Below are 22,730 nucleotides of genomic sequence, written 5' to 3' on the forward strand. Positions count from 1 at the left end.
TGTTTGCGAGAGTGGCTGCATGTGTACATATGCATACATGCAAATATTCCTTTATTAAGAATGCGGCTAAGAACAAGCCCTTTTCAATATCTTGTAAAAAATCTTCTTCAAATCCAGGTGATGCAAGAGTACATGCTGCAAACAGCTACATCACCTTATCTTACCAATCATATATGCAATTGATTTATTGAGCTTAGCCCAATTAATTTAGCACTAAGTGCTTCATGTCAACTTTCTTAGAGGGAGATGCTCACGTCAAACATTTATCTATGTATTAAACGACAACACTTTCATTTCACCACACCACCAATTTTGACTAAATCACTGATGGTTACAGCTGAGCTAAAATATACACTTTCAAGGAACAAAAGCACAGTCCAGGTGCAGACTGCAGAAATAATTACATCCAACAAACCCGACTGCATATCACACATACTGAGAAGTTCCACTAATTATCTCCTCTGAAACTGCCAACATATTGTTCATCACACCAAAAGGTCAGAAAATGAGGTCGCACCATGTCAAAATATAAAGCTGATCGTCCCCACAGACGACACCACACATCAGCTCTCTTTGGTCTCTCTCTCTCTCATTCTCTCTCTGAAAAGGACTACAACTTCCCCGTCTCTTCTCGGTCTGTTTAGTAAAACTTCTTTGTACAGTCTTAGCTGTTCTCAACATATTTGATCCGCTCTTTCCTCCATCTTAAGAGCTTATCCAACTATGGAGTACACATCCGCTGAAGCGCTCAACGATTTAAAAAGTCTGCTCCTCCCCTCCTCTCAGTTGATGTGTCTCATATATTGGTGATTGACAACTCCATAACGAAAATGACATGGTACTGTCGATTATAGGTTGTACTAAACAAAGATTTAAAAAAAAAAAAGACCATACATCTTCCCTAAAGTCCTTGAGGGTTGTCTTAAGATGAGCATCGGGTAACAGGAAGGACAATACAATACATACATACAGCACAATACAATGAAAACAAAACTTTTAATTCCTGTGGGCCAGTCATCTGTATTATTTGTTTTACCTTAGCTACCTTTTAAGATATTTTAAGGATCCACAGATACCCTGATAAAACTATTTTTGGACAGGCCCATCTTTGTGGAAAATAAAAGATCTGCCATTAACTTCTGTAGCGGGCTACGAGTTGGAGCGCCTCATTGCCTGGGTCCTTTCAGCCATTTAAACAGTCTGTCTTTACAACATTTAACATTTGGGAGGACCCATTGTACAATAAAGTATGTACCCCACTGAGAAAGTGGAAGCTAGCAGGGTAAGCTAACTAGATTTTACTTTTCCAACATGTCGTATTTACATTCGCTAACTCACCTGCTGCTCTTCACAGGTAAGTGTTGTATCTAACTTAGCCATCTCTTTTAACCACGCTGGTTAACTGTGGATGTTGGCATTCAAAAGTGAAAAAATCTTGTTTTTGGTAATAACAATTTTCACCACATCAGTGGGCAAGTCAAAACAAACACTGATTTCTTGGCAAAAATGAGACTCAATTTCAGTTTGAACATTTTGTGCAAAGTCCAATGAAATTCCCAGTCCATTTAGCAAAATTCATACAAAAATGTCAAAGTAATGAATCCAAACACATCCCTACCTTTGAGACATGATCTTGTATGCATCTGGCAGGTAACACCGCGTGTTCTCCATCTGTGCTGGGTCGGCGTCACAGATCTTGTCATCGGTGCGGCCGTAGTTGGCGCTCTCAATCATGATGACGTCCGTGCCCGGGCAGCGCAGCTCTATGGGGTAGCTCTCGCAGGACAGCTCCCTCCTCACCACCGCCATGGGGATGGGCGCTCGACTGAAGGCTGCAGAGAAAAAGAGCAAGAGAGAGAGAGTAAGTATGACTTATTCTGATTCCTTCCCTTTTGCTTCACTGTGGTTAAAGGCTTTCCGCACTTTAGTGTGAATACAACTTCATCCTGGTGTCAGGGTTTGTAGATAAAATAAATCTGTATATTCCTACAGGAAAATACAAGAACAGACGGGAGGACCTGCAATCAAAAGGTCTGACACTAAGGCATATGAGAAGAGGTTGTCCACCCTGGTCTAGAGAGTGTGGGCGGACAGGACGCTGGTTGCTTGGAGTGGGCGGATGAGCAATACCACAGGGGCCCTTGAGAAGCCAGGGGTTGTGGAAAGAGAGATTGACACGGATCAAACACAAGGAAATAGACACGGTGTTTGCATTCGGCTGTGAGAAAATAAACATTCATTACTTGAGCATTCAACTGAGAAATTAGAGGACAGACAGACACGCAGAGACAAAGAAAGCAGAGCGGAGTGTGTCTCATGTAAATTGCTACAATTTCCCTCAAGAGCAGAATCTATAAATCATAAGAGCTGCCTCATGCTTTGTCTTTTAAGGTGACACAGTGCACTTCAGTTAAACTACACGCGGGCAGGAGGCAGCGGGTCAAAAGGTGCACGGTGCCTCAAGCCAAAGCAGAGAGTCTGTTTGGCAAAAAAAAATAAAAAATCTGCTGTTTACCGCAGAGCCAAAATGGCCAGGAGGACTAGTGGGACCGAGCGGCGGCAGTTCGGAGGTTGCTGCCTTTTTTTTCCCCTCTCCTTGACACAGGCGCACGCACGCACGCCCACGCACGTCTGCGGAGGCTCACACTCGCGCACGAGCGGGCATGTGCACAACAGACTGCAGGAGTTCTGTGTTTACAGCGAGAATAAAAAATGAGCGAGAAACGTAAACACTGGCCTGAGTGACTGTAGGAGGACTGTGGCAGTTATAGATTTTTATAAACATCCCTTCAGACGAGTGTCTGAGCTGCGAGAGCCACCGGCGGGCACACACATTCATCACGAGGACAGAAAGAGAGAGAGACAGAAAAAAACAGCACAGAGAAACTAGAGCTAGGCAATATCACCTGAAAGCGATATCATGATTAATTGTCACATTTACCTTTGTAGCAATAAGTGAAGCAAACGTGTGCACAAGATTTTAATTTCCATTAAGTCATGGGATTGGAAGCTCCGTAACGGCTACAAAATGGACCTCGTATCAAATTAAAACGAGGCTCAATTTCATTTCGTGCAACAATCGAAATATTACAAATACTCGCACACAGAACTTTGTTTTTGTACCTTGGGATCAGTTCGCTGAAATAATGTCACCTTCAGGTCCACTCACAGTTTTTTTCTGAGCTTTTAATCTAAATGGAAACGACATTTGTGATTATGTTTCTGTTATTTCAGTTAACAAAAAAAACTACCTTAACTCGGAATTACTTTGTCACACAGAATGGAATTTCAAAGACACATTTACGGCAGCAATCATCTCATTCTTTCTGTTTGTAGCGGTGTATAAAATGCCAAATGCAAAGTAACAGACTTCTCTGTCTGAAAATTGTCTTGTTAGTGTGACATTTTCAGTCCTGACTTCTTTCTCAGCAGCGCAATCATCACATTATATAATATTGTTGTGATTCAGGTGATGGGAAAATTGCTCATGTTTCATCTTGAAGCTGTGATAATGACTATTTTCTGACAGAAGTTGCGTTTAACTTTGTTCATGTTGACTCACATGGCATTCTCCTTCTGTACCAGCTCATCCTGGTTGTCTCGCTTTATCAAAAGAGTTACCGGATAATGCGGACACGACTTAATCTGCTCAGAATAAAAGGTAACAGGTAATGTGAAAAGCATGCAGATAATTTCCCCTCATCTCTGCATCTCCCTGCTACGAAGCATTTTGGCGTCTTTCAGCTAACTGTTTCGGTTTTTTAGCCTGCAACCTCACCTTTAAATTCACTGTCATCCCTCTTATTAGCATTTACAAAAGAGAGCTAAAAGAGAGAGTGTATATTGGACTTGCTCGGTCATTTTGCCAAAGTGAGTTTGGGAATGTTTTTTACATATTTCTTAGCCCTTATTTAACAGAGGAAAAGTTTCACCAAGACAAAAATGTTAGCATACCCGTCAGGTTTAAATCCTTACAAAAAAGCACACACATTAGCAGTTTTGTACACATGAAACACATTTCACATGAGCTATACGGGCATTTTGCGATATTTCATGTGAAATATAAGATATTTTACATCTTAAAGCATTTACATTAGGCTATAAAATGATCACTGCCATTTTCATATTTTCAAGCGTCATCCAGGTACTCCCTCGAAAATTTCCCTGACAATCAACAACAACAAAACAAAAACCTTTAAAAAAAGAGATACGGTGGGGTGAGACAACAAAAGAAGTCCCTCATTATCGTGTCATTTCATTTGGTTTCTTAAAAATCAGTCAAACCTCAACACGGTAAAGCGCACTTGCCACTGAAACATCACAGGTTGGAATAAATGTATTCATGCTGGTGATGAAAGCCATCAATTATCTCCCTCTTAATAGGAAGATTTATTCCGCCCCCCTGAGAAGTTCTGGTCTGGATCACACCAAACTTCTCTGAAACTGACAACGGCAAAGAAAAAGGATAACATACGTCGGTTGACTTAGACAGGTGCACTTAGATAAATGAACAAAGGAGACCAATATTGTGTTGATTATTGATCTTCTTTATTTTTTAGAGATCTGTCCAAAAAAAACACAAAAAGCCCGGCATGGTTTCCATTATATAACCTTATGTGATGAATCTTGATTAGTTTAATTGATTTGCCAAGAAACTTTAAAAAAATAAAAATAAAAAAAAAACACACAGAAAGAAGCTTAAGCTTGCAAATTTGTAAAGGCTGCGGCTCGATTCAGGCCAGCGTCCCCAAAAGAAGCATTAAAAAAACATCAGAGAGGAGTGACGCCGTCAACACGGGCATCAGCAATCCCCTAATGTAAGCAAGTGAATGCATGCCAGTGATGTCTCGGATTACCCGGCTAGTCAACAACTGTAGTGTAATTACATTTGTGCTCGGAGGCGGTGATTGATAGGGCTCATATTCCTCGGGTGCCAGAGCCAGCATCCTGCCCCACTCGCACGTACCACTGTCTACCTGTACACATCATCGACAGAACCATCGAGAACCGAAAATAGTCTTACTGAAGCTCTGATCTAAGTTACCATGTTCTATTCAACTCACCTCTCCCCCCCCTCTCCTGTTAATACTTCAGATGAGTATTTATACGCACTTTGTATTTCTTTTTTTCTCCACTGACGATTCTCCATGGATAATTCCTCTGACAAGTGCACTGCTGAATATGGTGGGGGGGGAAGGAGTGGTAGTTCGGGGAAGGCAAACTGGAGGGGTCACACTGGATACTTCCCATTACTTTCACACTGCAGAGCAGTGTTTTCAATCATGATGCCTGCAAATGACATAACTCACAAATGAATATTTCAAAAACTGCAATTACTCACCAAAAAGGGCAGCAGAAAGGTCAGGGAGAGAATGTTCATTTGGAAAATGTCGCACCCCCGCAGAGCTTTTAAAAACCACTCCGAGGGGGAAAAGCTTTGGAGTTTTGATTGTGGGTTTAATAGTGAGGAGGGAGGAATTTTGCTGTTTAAAATCAGAGCTCATTCTTCGGTCACTGATACAGAGCGAAGACCCATTACCTTCTCTGAACCACCGGGCATTGAAGTGCAGACGGAGCAGAGTAACAATGACATTTAAAAGTCATCATTAGTAACAAAACAGTGGCCTCGGGGAGCTTGTATTTCATTTCATCTCTCAAGGAAAAGTGTCAGGGAGAAGGAGTTAAGGTCAGCCACCATGAACAATTACAATGAGGCTGACTAAATGAGCCACCTTCACTCGGATAAACACATGTCGGGGACTTGTGACGGCTCACAACAAGAGAAACGTGGTTTTAGATCATTTCCAGGCTTCAGCTTAAGTGCGTAAGCTCAGACACAGCGGAAAATATCCCGATAAATAATAATGCTCTCTGCAATTAGGCAGCCGGAAAGTCGGGCTAAGTGCCAAATACGTTCCGAGAAGAGGAAAGAAAAAATGTTTAGGCTATTAGAATGTGAAGATACAATATTTTATTCTTTAAAAAGAGGCTCTGACTCCGCAGCAGATGATACAAACTGAAAACTTAATGTGTGTGTGTTCGAGAGGGGGGGCTGCATTCAAATGAACTCTGACTTCATTGAATTAATGTAAGATAGATGGAAGAGGGAGGAGGAGATGGCAAGGGAGCTGATTCAACAGATCAAATGTCTCTTTTTCCACCGAGAATCGCTGGATGGGTTCGGCCCCCAGAGCTAGTGATTAATTAGCGCATGAATCTGGATACCGTTATTTGATTAGAACCGTCACACCCACTTCCTAGTTTGCGACAAATGACATTTTCTGGAGGGGGGCAAAAAATAAAATAAGTCATTTGCAAGACTACTTTGGCGCGAGGGGGAGAAAGCCTTGTGAACTGCGACTCGGGGTAAAAGTATCGCATTTTCAATAATGCATGAGGGATTATTTATCTCGAAGTGAGGAACAGTTCAGGCAAATTGTTCTCCCAAGTAAATTACGTTTACATATGGCCTAAGGCAAGCGAAATCTCAAAGGCTTTTTTGCGCGGAGTGCAAAATTACCCAAGAACTTAACTGTCAAAGAACTCTGCAGACAGAGCATTTAAGAGAACACCATCATTAAACAATGTTTATGCTGCGTGAGACGAATGTGTGGCTTGGAACCGGCGCAATCGCTCTCGCTTGCATCGCTAAAAGGGTCAGGGCAACCTCAGAAAAAGTTCGACTGAATAAGCCGTTTCATTAAGACATGCTGCCGGATGACAGATAGCACCTCAGCGATGATGAATTCATGAGCCGACCACGGGAACCATCGTGACAAACTTCTCAAATCTACTTGATGGCTTTTGACACTTTGACCAACGATGCTGCTAAGCACAATTAGCATTACTCATTATGACAGGGCCCAGATATCCGTTCAGCACGGCGCATGATCGAACCATTTGTTTTGCTTCCCCTCGCATCCGCTGACACACATTTGAACACATTAATTGGCAACACACCACGCACTTGCAAATTCCAGCAGAGGGGAAAGACTGATGGGGTGTTTTTTGCCGGGTGGCAACGTACAAACGCGAGTTTCAAACCGTCAGTCAAACTGCCCATGATGCCTGGGGGGAAATTAGCTCTTCAGTGTTGACAAATTAGCTCTGAGGGAGGACCAGATACAGCGCAGTCATAATAAACTACTGCAACTTACTGGATCAACCTCCTCACAGGGTGAATATTTGATCCGATTCTTCCGAGAAGCTGCACGCAACATCCTCCCTTGATGAAATCAAAAAGATAGTCGTCATGACGGGGCAGAGATGTACTGACACAGTGAAAGTTAATAACTGTGAAAGTTAATAAATTGGTTGCTAGACTGAGGGAAACCTGCAGAGCACAGCAGCTTCTTTTCCCTCTGTGATATACTCCCAGGAGACAATAACCTCATGTTTGCATACACACGAGTAACAAATACAAGTAGCATGCCATCTCTCCATAAAGGCTTGATTCACATACTCAGAACACAGGGGTGAAGTGTCTTTCCATCCAGCAAGCACTTTCTTTTAATTAATCACCACTTCAATTCATTAAGTGCATAGCCGTGGCAAGAAGGGGAAAAAAATAAGGAAATGGGAAGTAAGTCTCCCATCAAGGTCTTATGTTTAAAACCACTTCCCTGTGCAAATTGCAACATTAGTTTCTTAGGTCAAATCCACTCCAGCTTAGGATGCGTCAGTGATTCCCCTCACTGTGGCTCAAAATGTTTGTACATTTAAATTAGCTCAAATTGATCCGATTTAAATGGAACTTTTAGCATAGTTTAAAATGTATTAAAGTTTCCTTTGGTTTCGGTGCTAAATCAGTGCAAATGTTGGTCATTTTCCAATTTTCCTTTCCTTAGTGTAAACACAACAGAGACGCGTGTTCTGCTTCCTATCAGCGAAGTGGCGTTTTGTCAAGCCGGAGGTGAGTCTGCGGAGCTGGCAGCTGCCTCCTGACAGCGAGCTGGGCTTTGTTCAGCTCTCGTCATGTCCGACATCGTTTTGCTATTTCCTCTCCTCTCATTGCCTTCTCCCTCCTTCCTGTAACCCACCCACATGTGCCGACATCACTCAAGGGAACATCTCAGCCCAGACTAATGCACCTTGGCCCCCACCTACTGTAGGCTGCCTCCTAGGCTCAAGTGAACACAATCGCCGCACATAGGAGATACACACACACACACACACGCACACACACAACTCCCACAGCAGGCATGACTCAACATGCCCCTATAGTAACACGTGCCCTGATAGTAATTGAGGTCAAAGAAAAGAAACAACAGGCTGATTTTTGTCTTGCGTAAGGGGGAAGAGGTCTTTTCCTCACTCCTCCTTTTAGCACACATTATCAGACGGAATTGCCTAACAGCGGACTGGAGGGGAGAGCTCGGCAAAAGTTTAGCATTGTGAACTGAGACAAAAGGCAGTGCAACCTCGCTAATCTGAACCTCTCAGGAAAAAGGAGGATATTCGGTGTTCAGAGCAGGAAAAACACTTAATATAAAGTATTCCAGTTGGAATATATTAGATTTATTGCTGCCAAGTTGACCACTTCGGCATCCTTAGCTTATCCAAAACCTACATGCATGTGTAGTTCGAAGAGGTATTTACATCCTTAATTTAGTAGCAATACCTCAATATAAAAAGGCTTTAATTACAAATAAAGTTCTGCATTTACTTAGGTGGCAAAACAAAAATATTGCCATCAAAATGTACAAATAAAGTATCGTACTGAAAGACAAAAACTTACCATTTTGTAAGTTGATGATATGTATTCCAAAGTAAACTACAAGTACCTCAAAATTGTATCAAACGATACTTAAATAAATGTACTTAAAAGGAAACTTTCCAAAACTGGTAGCAGATGTTTTATTTTTCCTCCATTTACTGCGATGATGACTTTGTGATGAATCTGTTTTTCGTAAGGCTGCTAAAATTAATATTTGACTAGCTTGTTTGTAACCACAGCCAACAAAAAACACATCAAATAGACTCAAGTTACAGGCAGTGTGTTTTTAAAACCGGGGGGAATTCTAACTTGAGTTCTGCTTTTGCTTCATTTTGTTTTAAATCACACTGTTTTTTGTGACCATCTTTTGAAAATATTACATACTTCACACACTGTCTAATGTAAAGTATAGCTCTGTATCTCCTTTTATACTATAGCACTTCATGTGAACAACTGACTGCATTTCCTTTATTGCACTAGCAAGTCACAGTATTGTACAAGCTCCAGAGCTTCCTTTACATGAGATACAGGTTAAACCGATGAGAGAACACATAGAAAATACATTCTCTTGTAATGAATAGGAACAAGGCAATATCGCTGTCTGAATGGATCTCTAGGGCTCTACTTATCATTGTATTAATAGTGAGTGTATATTGAGTTGAACTCTCAGCTCTAACGTAGGGTTAGCGCCACCAGACTGGTAACACTCTCTGCCTTGACAGAAGAAGATGTGTGTGTCTGTTGATCGTGGTGACAGTTAAACAGCACTCAATCTGAGATGACCCCCGATCGGTCGACAACAGCAAAATAATGAACACAACTCCACATCTCATCAATCAAAACACACAATAGCCAGTAATTTGGTGGAGGCTGATAAAAAAATAATACACATTTATTTTTCAAGTTGAAAAAAGCAGCTATTCAAGGAGCGCATATTGGTTGTTGATGAAATCTTGAGGTAAAAATTTCCTTTTCTGTTTGTCATGAAGGCTGTATAAAAAATTTGGCCTTGTTTGGAATGTGGGATTATGCGAAGTAAGGATGAACATTTTCCAGTTTCTCGCCATTTGATGACAAAAACAAGAAAATTGGAGCTCGCTCTCAGAGCGTCCTTGTTTGAACTTGTTTGCATTCTATTTTATCAGAAGAAGTATCCTCGCCGAGGAGGACCGAGCGAACTCACTAAATTACACTGTGGTGATTTGTTTTCGCGGGAAATAAACCTTGGCCAATTCTCTTTCCCATTCTCCTGCGAGTGTAATTTTTTTTTACCACAGTGTAATATCCGAGGGGCAAAAAGCATGAATTAATACCAATTAAAGCTCGGTGCTGTAATGTTTACTTACATAATGAAGAACAAGAAATTATTTAAATGACAAAATTAAAATGTGATTTCATGCATATGCATCTGTTTTCTTTTTAGGTTAACAAAGACATTGCTTCATATTTCTCTAATTATTTGTGCCAGTGGAGCCACATTTATAATATCAAGCGCTGGCCCAAAAACAACATTATTACTCAAGCAGACAGTAAAAATGTAAAAAAGACTCTTATTTGAGTGTTATTGCAAATATTCCAGAGTTTTTCATACCCTCGGTGGATGATAAAACTAGTTTAAGCTAAATCCCTGAAAGGTTTATTTCAAAGGTATAGAATGAGTATAGATAACAGTGAGATGTAGTGGGGATTGGGGGTTGGGGTTGGGGGTTTGCCCTATATACTGTAATAACCCAAAGGGTGGTGCAATCTGATGTGGTGGGTGGCATCAGCAGATTAAAGGCTGTCTGTATCTGTACTTAAATGCAACCCACTTCTTTTGTTCCCTCCCCTGTGGATTGTTCATTCTTACATGTGTGTTTATGTGTGCCCACTCTAATACATTATGCATTGGGTGGGGGGGGTGTTTCTCCCTGGGGAGTCTTGCTATCTGGCGCGTACACCTACGCGCTCCGTACGTGACACCGTTCAAGGATGACAATTTTTAAATCAGGCCCCCTGCTTGCTCTGTTGTGCTGCCTCCTGCCTGAGCTACAACATCACTGGCAAGGTGTAGCGCTGATTCAATCTCATGTCGATCCTCTCCCGGCACCACAGCCTGTCCCTGTGGGACGGTACGAGCCACCTCATAGGCCATTTCGTAAGAATATAGAGAGTTTTTTCAGAGGGGTTACAGTGGCTAAGGAGCTAGCTTGTAGCGAAGCTTAACGGTTACCACTGACATGCCACCAGTCAATAAGTTGAAGCAGAAAAACAGGAATGAGGAAAGGGAATGTGTGGGTGACATTGTTGTAAAGGTGGATCTGAGAAGAAAGATAAAACAACAGGGGAAAAGTGAGATAAAAAAAGGTTGTCAGGAGAAGAAAGAGATGTCTTTGACACCGGATCCTGTTGTTTGAAATGGAGGTAAATGTGAAAAAAAAGTGATTCCTCAAACCACCCACAGAGTGGGGAGTAATCTCATTCCACATATATGCAATCAAGGCAGTGCTGCTGAAATTAGGCTGGGTGGCTACGCTACATCTGAGACACACGGCTATGATGATCTGCTTTGATCATCTTTTCTTCTGCATTCAAAATGACAGGTATCAGACACGGGGTTATTGTGCGGAGATAATGAGCGCTGAATATGTATGAAGCAACGTGTACGCGGTGCTCACCAATCAAATTCATCTGGCCGCAACTCTTAACATGTGGCACGCTGGAATCCGACAACAAGCAGGAGAGGCACTAGATAGGAAGGAATGCGAGATTTCGGGCAAAACATGCCACACATGGTTTCACACAAGCAGGTGTCGAGCCGTAATGCGTGACACAGTATCACATTGAGGCAGGCTTGCACCTCAGAAAACAATTAATTTATCTGGCAAAGCTGCTACTGGAGAACTGAGAAGCTTCAGCAGTTGCATACATTAATTTAAGATTAAAGTCTTGAATCTCAAGCAAACTTAGATGGGCTTGATAAAAGGGTGCCTAACGCCTTTGGATACTACAGTTTGCATCCATTCTTCTTACAGGATTATGGAAGGGTCAAAACGTGCCTCAGTTAGGCCATGGTTTACAGTTCAGTTTTAAAGATACAAGTTCTAAGACACTTTAATGTCCAAAGAAAGTTAAATTTAAGGCCGGATATTGTTAAAAAAAAAAAATGTCAATACCAGTACCAATAATAACAGTAGCTTTTCAAGTGATACAGATACCAAGGGGAAAAAAGCATCTTATAACTTTAGCATGATTTTTAAAGTTGCACTCCATGTATAATGTACTTGCATTCCATTTAACTCATTTACGACACAAGAAACGGGTCAAAAAGCCACTATGGGTGAAATCCAGACCTCTGAGTTAAAGTTCGGCCCCCGTGAACTTCACTGTGACCCCAGTGCAAAATACCCACCATTGTACGCAGAGGGCTAACATGCAGCTGAGAAACATCTGCAGCCGGCCTATAAAAATGGCATGCCATATTGTTTGATGCCGTCGCATGCTGTGGAATGACATCGCTCGCTCTTGCCTCTCCAGTTTCAACCCTTTTCCTCCGTCCATCTCGTGGCAAAGAAAGGAACGTATTATCAGAGTGAAAAAGGATCTCCTTCTAACCCCCTCCGCCTCCTCCCGCCACCAAATGAGGGGCCGTAATCGCAGAGGCAGAATGTGTGTGCGTGCTTGCAAGTGTTAATACTGTATGTGTGTGGAGTGTGGGAGGCAAGAGGGAGTGCACCACTGGGGAATGTGCACCTGCAATTTCTCTCATTTGACACACTTGGTCTTTTGTAGGGTCTTGGGCACAGGGAGATGTCTGAGAAAGTTATGGCCCCTGCCCCCAGCTCACCCCACAAAAGACATCTTCACTGTGGTATTCTCAGCTTTAGACTATGTCAAGAATGGGGGGAGCTGAACAGAAGCAACAGATACACACACACATCTTATCAGTTGAGAGCCATCAGATGTAAACAACTCTTGTTAACAAAGCTGCAGATCCATATGGGAGAAGAAAAACAAAGACAGCAGTGGAAAACGTAAAAATTAAACATATGGTTGGTTATAAAGAAAATAAATGAAGGTCATACTGAACACGTACATTTATTCATATAATTAATGGCTTTTGTATTTTTCTTTACACAAAATGTCGTTAGAACTTGGCAGATTCATTTATAATGAAGAAAAGGGAGTCATAGGGTAGAAATTACATTTGAATTGAAGAAAAATGAGCATATGTTCAATTTAATATCGTAGCCGGGTTGCTGGGGACTAATTTAATTTTAAGTTGTACTGCCCCGAGTAAAGTGAAGAGAGTAGAAAGTCCACTTTATTAAAAAGGGGTATTATTTTTGGTATTTCAGCCATCCTTTCTATCAGATATGCTAACTTTCTATTCACCAAATTTAGAGATTCATCCATTAGTCGATCGAAAAGAAACTGCTGACTGCTTTGATAATTGATTTATCGTTTCAGTTGTTTTTCAAGCATGAATATCAAACATTTGCTGCTAGATGTAAGTTGCTGCTTTTCTTTGTCGTTCATCATCGCAAATGAAGAGTCTTTTTTGGTTTTTAGCAATTTGAAGATGTCACTTTTGACTCTGGGAAATTGTGTTGTATATTTTATAGACTTAAAAATGGGATTAATCAGGAAAATAATCAGTGCCCTAGGAAGGAACGTGGAATGTGGCGGTCCAATGGGGTAACAGCCGTGAGAGGTGAGAGGATCGTACAGGTTTTAAACAGACTGTCAGGTGAGCCAACACGCTGTCAACTTTGACTGTCTGTACACAGAGTTTTTTTTGACTGCTTGTTTTCTTGCCCCATCAGACTTGTCACCCTGTTCCCAGATCACATAAATTACTTCAGAGAGTACAGTGTCATCTGAACTGATAAGACATGATGGCAAAAAGTACAAAAACATTTTTCCTTTAAGCGGAGAGTTACAGGCTTCTTTAGGGAGTATATTTGGTGATCCATGGCCTAAACTGACGACTCCTCCCATGTCGGCTGTCAGCTGTGGTGTGAGACTGAGGCCAGGATGAGCCCCCCAGAGTCTTTATAATGTACATCTGTAGTGGATGCAGTCAGGTCCGGTGAGGAAGATTTGTGTTCTTGTGTGTAGGAGGGCCTGAGAGGATGAAGATAAAGGAAGGGATGTGTGCTTACATCTGTGTGTACTGCACGTGCAGTACATAAAATACATAAACTACAGTGTATTTTCCATCCAGTGTAAAGCACCAGAACTGTAAACTACTTGACCCTGGCATGTGTCCAAACAAGAAGGCCATGCTGAAGAGCTACCATTACTCTGGTGCTATCCATTCCCCTCTCCCCTTCCTTGTATTTTAATGAGAGCACAATTAATAAGGAAATGGAACGGCTTCCCAAAGGAGGCTGGTTCCTCCACAATGGAAGCCTTCTTTTGTCAATGGCTGTATTGAATTCCCCTACAAGGCCACTGGGCCATTTTGAAGGCCATCTCCAGTATCGCCCCCCACCACCACCTCCCTTTTGCTCGCTCCCTTTCTCTCTTATCCTCAAGGTCTCATGGGCTAATCTGTGCCATAGTATCATTTGATCCCCCACCCCTCACCCCCACCCCTCTGCTCCAAATGCAGACTTTACAATACTTCATATTGATTCGCTGAGATGAAATCACCATTTACTGTGCATGCTTGGTTTGTTCAATGACAGAGCTGAGGGAAGAGGGAGCTGGGTCACACACCATCTTGCCGATAATTGGCCCGCTGTGGTGGACTTGAGTTTGAGGGAAATGGTATCAGATCTTTAGTATTCTTTGTTTGTGTATGGACACATTCAAATTCAACCTGATAGCTCGAGTGATACGTAAGAAAAATAAATCAAAAGGAACAATAACTAATTAATCCTTTGGCCCTTTTGTTTCTCAATTTTTCCTTTTTTTGGTCAAATAAAGGTTGTACCGCTTCACTCCATCTTCTCAATTGTACTTAAGAAGGCAGTTCTCTAATACCCTTGATTGCTCCAGGAACAGCGACAATGCTTCACACACCAAACAAAACAAGACTATTAATTTCAAGATTAGCCAACAGTGTGCAAATGAAAGTAGAGAACTAGTTGTTTAGGTGCTCTGAACCAGCAAGAGCACTTCACTGTTTGCTGTTGTGTAGCAATTAAGCCACATTGAAATAAGCTGTGGTAAGCATGCACAGGCTGTCAGAGCTTCCCTGGACATATGATCTGCATGTCTCAGTGTCAATGAACAATGCCAAAAACACTACAATGACATCAACAGTCCCGCTGATGTGAAAGATGGATGGACACAGATAGAGCTAGCTAGCTAGATTGCTAGCTAGATATATAGAGTAGGAGTGAAGATCAACCGATTCTGATTCTGAACCGTTAAAAGAATCAGAGGTTAATACATATTCACAGTTCCGACCCAAAGTCTCTGTGACATTCAGAAAAAGTGTTGATGAGGCTGTCAACAACCTTTCTAAGTAACTCTTCTCTGCACTCTCCTGCTATCTGGCTACGTTCCCTAATCACATACCTGTTTTCAATGTATTCACCATCATGTACAAACCTGATTTTCAATGGGGGAGGTGAGAAAAGCGGTGGAGCGCAACCAATAAGCGCCTTCTTTCAGTCGAAAAAACTGAATAAAGATTTTGGTGGCTCTGATAATCCCTAACCAGAGGGATGAAGGGAGGTCAGTGGACTATGGTGGATTATTTGTTTAATCACACCACAAAAGAGACAAGAATTGGCTAGCTAGAGTGCTTTTTCCTAACTGTATGTTCAGAGGTTGTCAGCAAAGGAGCCGATACAGCAGATTGTGAGCTGTAGTTTCCCCAGTAAACACACTGACCTATTTGTCTGTTGCAGCTGGGCTAGTTGGCAAAACCAGTAGCAGGGTAGCCAAGCTTCGGTATTTGAAATAGAAACAAAGGAAAAAAGTTTCGCCAAATTTTTACTGATCAAAAAAGTAAAGCTATCACAGCTGACTCAGATTGTATCAAATGGGCTTTGCATCGCAGTATATCATAGCATTACAAACTCAGCTGTGATCTTGGACCTAGACATGCATCTGAGAAGGAGAGACGCACATCATTTACAGATAGCCCCGCAACTTCTCTCCCACACAGAAAAGCAGAAAAACATACACAAAAGATCTAATTATCAATGCATTTAAGTAGCAACGTGCTCTAAAAGGCGGAGATCATAATCTAAATAATTAGCAAACACGCATACAGTCAAGCCTTGAGGCAAACATCATATGCTGCTGCAGTAACAATTCATCATGTGGGTGGGCAAGGGGACTGACAGCCTCACTCACACACCCTCATACTGTCGACCATGATTGTGAAAGCCTTATGGTGGGAACAGAGCTTAGGGCGCCTATCCTACAAAGCTGATACATTTGCATATACAGCGCTATAGTGTCTTACATTGCAACATGCAATCATCTGCCCAGTCTTTCAGCACCTACTGTGTCATCAGAATGCAAATATGTCACATGTGCAAACAGCTACATGCATGTGTTGGATTTGTATTTTACAGGCGAGGGATAGAAAGCATATGTTGCTCGTATAGATTTCACCGCGTGGCTTGGGAAGGAAAAAGTAATTAATTTCACAAACTGAGTAAAGCAAGGGTCGCCGCATTGTCTCTCTGTGTGGTTTCTGTTTGCCCTTCCTGCTCCTCACATTCCGCCCACACCCCAAATTACTGCCTGACCCCTGCTGTTCTGCAGTGTGGGAAACCCTGTGGTATCGCACGCCCACCATTTTTGCCCTGTGAGCTGGTCTGTGGGGTTACTAAGCGATTCTCTCTCCGCTGTGCCAGACACCACAAACATATACATGCACTACGCACACGCGCCCATTATGCAGGCCTAATGTAAACCAGCATCCACTGCCACTTGACCTTGCTGTCAATATCTGTCCTCATTAAACACCATTCGGCCAGCTGCAAGTCCACTTTAAATGGCATCATTCAGCGCTTACCAAATTATGCCTGTGTAACTGGGCTGAATGAATGGGGAGTCGGGCTCATTTATTTGGAAGATATACACAGGTCCCACTGTGGACACCTATAAAACATGCAGAGGTATTTAACCCCACCCTGCCATTCTTAATGTTGCTGTCATTCATTCCTCTTCGGTTGCAAGTTCTGACAGCAATTTGGCAATGTCAAGCATTCGCTACGGAAGCCATGGGCAGCAAAGGCCATTCTTTTATTCCCCATATCAAGCAGGTATTGATTTTTCACTCATTACAGAAGAACATAAAAAGGGAAGGGGACTTCTGAGCACCATGCCAAATGCCACACAAAATGTTACTGGGGATATCAGGGAAGTGAGAACTGGAACGGAATACAAAAAAGTGGATTTTTAAAGCAGTTTATTTACTTTAAATAAGAGTAATTACTTTCATTTAACGTCTCATGTCCTGACAACAAGAGACCCGGTAAAACTGCTATACAAAAAGCAAAAAACATTAGCATTCAGAAAGAGGCTATGGAATAAGCTGGCATCCAAATGACAACTGTGGAGGCCACCCTAAGGGTAGGTATAAAATCGAAGTAATTTTTTCCATAAGTGCAACACTATTATCTATTTTCAGGAAGCCTTGTGTGGCTTACGGGAAAAGCATAATCCATTTGCAGGAATAAAGAGAGGCAACTAAAAAAGAAGATCTGTTGAAGCATTAAACCCGAGGCGTCTTTAAGAACATCATCAAAACCATTTTCAAAGCGATCAAACTTTTATGTGGAAGTCAAATAACAAAATTATTTAACTGTACATGTTGCCAGCGATAAATTTCTCTATCATTAGATCAAAATCTGTGGATCTCTATGCAGAACACTCCTCCAGTGCTCAATACAATAAATAAAGCTATAGACTAAACTGAATTATGTTTATCATCATGTAAGGAGCTATAATTTCATGCCTGCACAGATCAAGTGCAGTGACCGTGCACCAGGGACGCGCTAATGTCAACGGGTACGAGCTGTGTTGCTGCCTTTCGTCTGTTTAGTACTTTTGTGGCCTTGCCTTGACATTTATTGCACCAGTATGTGCAGAACACTCCACATTCCAAGCTCCGGTTTGAAGGATGTTGTACGCATTATCAAACCCTCATCTAGTTTGAATGAGGCGTACTATCTTGCACAACTAGCACTGAGCTCTAACAAAATAAACACATAAACGAGGCTGGAAAAAAGAGTTTTTCGCCAGAGCGGTGCAGCTCTGGGAATGGCGATGTCAAGCGGTCCACCACTTTTGGTCCAGACGGAAATATCTCAAAAGCAATTGGCTGGATTTCCACGAGACCTAGCACACACATTCATGTACCCCTCAGGATGAATTGTAGTAACTGTTCCTCTAGTGGCATCATTGGGTCAGACTTCATTTTGTCCAAAACTTTCATTTATGTCTTACTAATTGCATAATTAATGACATTCCAAGTACAACTAGTTGGTGTTTGATGCTAATTCACAAATGTAAACATGTTAACACATTAAAATAAACATTACCTGCTAAACATTAGCATGATAGCATTGATTCATTGAAAAAAGTGGACAGTTAAACATTTTGTATATGAACATTCAGCTATTTATTTATTTATTTATTTTGTCTTATATGATTTTAAGCCACTGTCACACAGATATAGCACAACATATGTTTTGTATGAAGTAATTTAGCACTTAATTTTCTTTATATGTAAATATCATGCACTGTATGCGTATGCAGAATGCACACGCACCATATGAGCACAATATCTGGCCATAATAATGCAAATCAAAAGACAGATGGAGACTTGGTACGCTCATATGCAAAACAGTTATGAACGGCGCATAATAGGTAAGAGATCTAAAAGAACTGAATACTGACCTGAAACACTTTAAAACCTGCTGTGGTAATGACAAAATAGGTTTGCTATGTGATTGTGCTTAAAATTGGAGCTCAGCCTGACACCTGCCTACCACTAGGAACCATTATTTGACTAATTTGAGATTAAGTGCCTTGTTCAACTGCACCTCACCTGCAGTTACGGTGAGGGGGGAGTCGAGATCGGCACGCACTCGAAAAAGTTCTCTTGGCTCACTTCTGCAACTTTAAGCCTTCCACCTCCCACTCGCTTTGCACCTCATGCTGTAACATACAAAAAGGCCTGTTTTCCTCTCATTGACAATTTGGCTGCACAAAACCTACAGTCGTTAAACTTGTTTTCTTGTTTACTTTCACCGGAGAGAAAGAGTCATCATACGGTAATCATCCTCTTTCCTCACCTTCATACAACACAGGCACTGTTCAAAGTTTCCTTAATCTCACGTCGCATGCAAATGCATACATAATTTACAAGCTGCACTGAGGTACTGTGTCTGCCCGTACATTATGCTGCTGCAAATAAATGATTGACATCCACCCACTCCAAAGCCCACTTATTTTCAATGCTTCAAGAGGCATCTCACAGTCACAACAAAACAGTACATGCCTCAGTAGGCTCTACAAAGAACTTTCTCCCGCTTTGAAATATGAGCTCAAATAAATCATTTGTTTAATTAATTAAGCAAATTAGGCAAATCCAGGGATGCCTTGGCGGATGGAGTCGGTGCCCTGGCACAAGAAGATTAATTAAGTGGATCGCATACGGGAACACTGAGACTGACATTGGAGTTTAATGCTCTTGTTTGGTTAGATAAGGCTAACCTTAGCATATTGATGCGGATGGCTCTACATGAGCAACAGAAGGTGTTTGTGAGGTGCAAGTTGGCATGGATTCAACTTTGTGCAAGCTATTGGATTTTTGTGCTTCGTCTTCTTTTCTTTATTTCGAATTTACTTTATATTTTTTTTTATCAGAATTCAGCCTTTTTTCCCCCAATAGCTTTCCTGTAATGTGACCCACCTGATGGTATCTGTTCACTAATCACATTGGAAAGCTAATTTTCTTCATCATCTTTTTCTATCAGGCTCCGTGTCTCCTGTCCATTTTCTTCAACTTCCCTTAAAACCAGGAAGCAAAACATGAAATCATGATTTCTTTTACAAACTAGGGATAACGCTGAGAAAATGAAAGGAAAACGCAAGAGGGACATTATATGTACCTGTTTCTTGTCTGTCTTGGTCCATTTTGCAGAATTGCTACTTACCTGGCATTGTTCAGAAAGCTCAAAAAAACTACAAACACACACATATGCTGAGCAGATGTGTCGGCACACATCTGCCTGGCCGTCTCATCCATCCCTCATTACGTACCTATCCCACCCCGGCAGGATGTGATCTGCTTCCCGGCTTGATGTATGCACTAGTATCTGACCATGAAAAATATGTGTCAGACTTCACGCTTTCGTCTCCTGGATTGGTCCATGAGCCGTCATCCATTATAGCCGCTATGTCTCAGATTCCATGGGGTAGTATTAAGTGGAATGAATATAAAATCCTTCCTGGAGCATTTTACGTGCACAGAAACACATGATTAATGTGCTGCTCAGGCATGGCCTGAGTGTTTGGGACGTTGCTTCTCCATTGTTATTCACTGTTACCAAAGCAATGACAAGGATGCGTTTTACTTATTTGTCAACCCACTGACTGCATCTGTGATATAACTTTTTATTAATCTTGCAAGACTTATACTTCCACACACACACACACACACACACCACAAACAAAAGGAAACTTGAAGCTGATACACGAGCAAACACACAAACAAGACACACATAAGTCCGCCCACACATCCCCCACCGCTCCTTAGGCTGCATTCTACCATTGACTATTTTCATGTCGGTGCGGTGTCACTTGTCCAGAAATATTCCTCATTTTCCTCAGATGAGAGTAAAGTGTCAGACAGCTTGGTACGTGTTGACATACAAATAAAGACAAGAAAGGACAGGACGCTGTGAAGCTCCCAATGCAGGCTCTCAGCCCACACCACATGTGCATGTGCCTGCACACAAGTGATTATTAAATGGGAATATTGGCATGTGTGTCAATAGAAAGAGTGCTATTCCCTGTTTTTGAATCCATTCATCCGTGCATGCCTGTGCCTGATTTGTGTATAGACAAAAGGGGCTATATATCCCAAAGTAGGCCAGCATCCCCTGGAGTACACATTTCCAACACTCTCAGGGAGAAACATGCACAATGACACCGCAGTGAATATTCCCACTGCAGCTTCCCCAGCTGCAGAACAATTCACTGGTAACATCTGGTTGTGTCCACTTATAGCATCAGGGTTGGGTTGGGTGTTAAATGATTGCGTTTTATTAATAAAACTGCCATATTATTTACTCGGGATGTCACATCCAAAACACTCTTCTTTCAGGGCATTACTTACAGCACTAAAAGCCACCGCTACTAGATGGTTTGTCAGTTCGATGTCACCTATTCCTGCAGGATCGATGAGTGATTGATTGTTTGGGTATGAGAAACTAAACAGAATGATTGATTTAAAGGACTTTGAAGCTGTTTTTGCACGTTTCAGCCCATTTGTAACAAATCACACATGCATTGCTGTATTGCTGACCATTTTCCAAAATTGACTGATGCTTTTTCCTACTTTTTCATACCATACTGACATGAGCTAAACGCAATGGCAATCTGGAAGATAGGAAAATGGTACCATAAATCCAGAAAACTATGGTATGCATGGAAAAAGCAATACTGCACTAATGTGAAGTGTATTAGATTTGTTGTAAATGGGCTCAAACATGCTAAAACACATCTTACGCCTTTAAATAAACCACAACGGTTATAGGGTGTCTATAGCGGACACGTTTCAGCCGCATTTCACAGACATATATCTTCTTTAAACCACTTCACATCCATCCCCCCTGACACTTTCTAATTGGCTGAGGCTGGTTGTCCTCCAGTAAGAGTTTATCCAGCCAAATGGAGCATCGATATGCATCTCCCTAATCCAAAGACATGCTTGAGCACTTTTGGATTCGATGGTGTTTGTGGACAATAGATTTTTATTTAGAAGGCAGCGTATACCTCTTCAAAAACATTAGAAAAACACGAGAATAATGTCTGAAAATACAGCTGAACATGCGCTGAAGATTCACATGGATAGGTCAGGAGAATCTGTGTGACTGACACATCTGTTGTACACAGCACTTTAGAGTCAATGCTAATCAAATAGAAGGTCAAGAGGTTAAAACAATAAGGCTGTCTACTATATGGTTCCTGCATGGATGGGCCTGTGTGACATTCCTAACAGAGGACTGTGTACCTTGAAACTGATAGAGGGTCACAGCAAATCTGTGTACATTTTGTAATAAATTGTACTGGTATGCAATAGATAGTTAAATATATAAGTTTAAAGTATGTTTGGTAATGGGCACCACGTACCTACATCTCACCTAGCAGTTTTGTAAGATTAATACTGTATGGATTTAAAGTGGATTACAATGTGAATTCTCCTCGCTTTCCAACAACACTGCAGCAGTTGTCTGTATTTTCAGGTTTTTGGAACGAGGATATAACTGCTTGAAAAGATTTTTGGCAGCGGGGGACTGATATTTGAGTGTTGAGTGTTGTGACCTTCTATAGCTGCAAAAATTAGGCTAATACAAGATGGAGGTTGTCAACGATCCAATGTAGCATTAGCTCACCATTATCAAAACTGTCCTTTTCCACTGAACATTTGGAATGATCCATCGTGCTGTTTATTTTGTTTTCCACTCAGAAAGTGTGAGCTTGAAAGCTAGGCTAACTAGCCTCCGTAAGGAAAGAGGAAACTAGTCAGCCTGGTTTGCCAACATTAGCACTGATTTCCAGAAGACTTAATTTTTTTTTTCTCTCTCAAAAACTAAGTATGTCCACCACATTATAGAGAGGAGGGGCTCTAATTAGTTTTAGTTATGGGGTCCAGTTGGCAAATGACCTGACTCACAACAACGGGAAGCCTTGTGACCTCAGGCCTCCGTATGTTACTCCAGGGTTTCAATTAAGACACGGAATTAACGCACAGAGGCTCTTTGGGAGTGCACAGATGGGACTGCGGCATATAACATCAGTCCCCAGCTGGTTAACTGCCTGTGTAGCC

At 41.7% G+C, this 22,730-nt stretch overlaps 1 protein-coding gene across 1 annotated transcript in view; it reads right to left on the reverse strand.

Moving 5' to 3' along the window:
• The window catches only part of LOC141003409 (adhesion G protein-coupled receptor L3-like), a 207,784-nt gene that overhangs the window by 127,478 nt on the left and 57,576 nt on the right, over positions 1-22,730 (reverse strand). The window contains exon 4 of the mRNA XM_073474740.1: positions 1,619-1,832. Within this exon, the coding sequence (XP_073330841.1) occupies positions 1,619-1,832 (214 nt within the window). The remainder of the gene's footprint in view (positions 1-1,618; positions 1,833-22,730) is intronic.

Source organism: Pagrus major, chromosome 10, assembly GCF_040436345.1.
Source record: "Pagrus major chromosome 10, Pma_NU_1.0".
NCBI classification, from domain to species: Eukaryota; Metazoa; Chordata; class Actinopteri; order Spariformes; family Sparidae; genus Pagrus; species Pagrus major.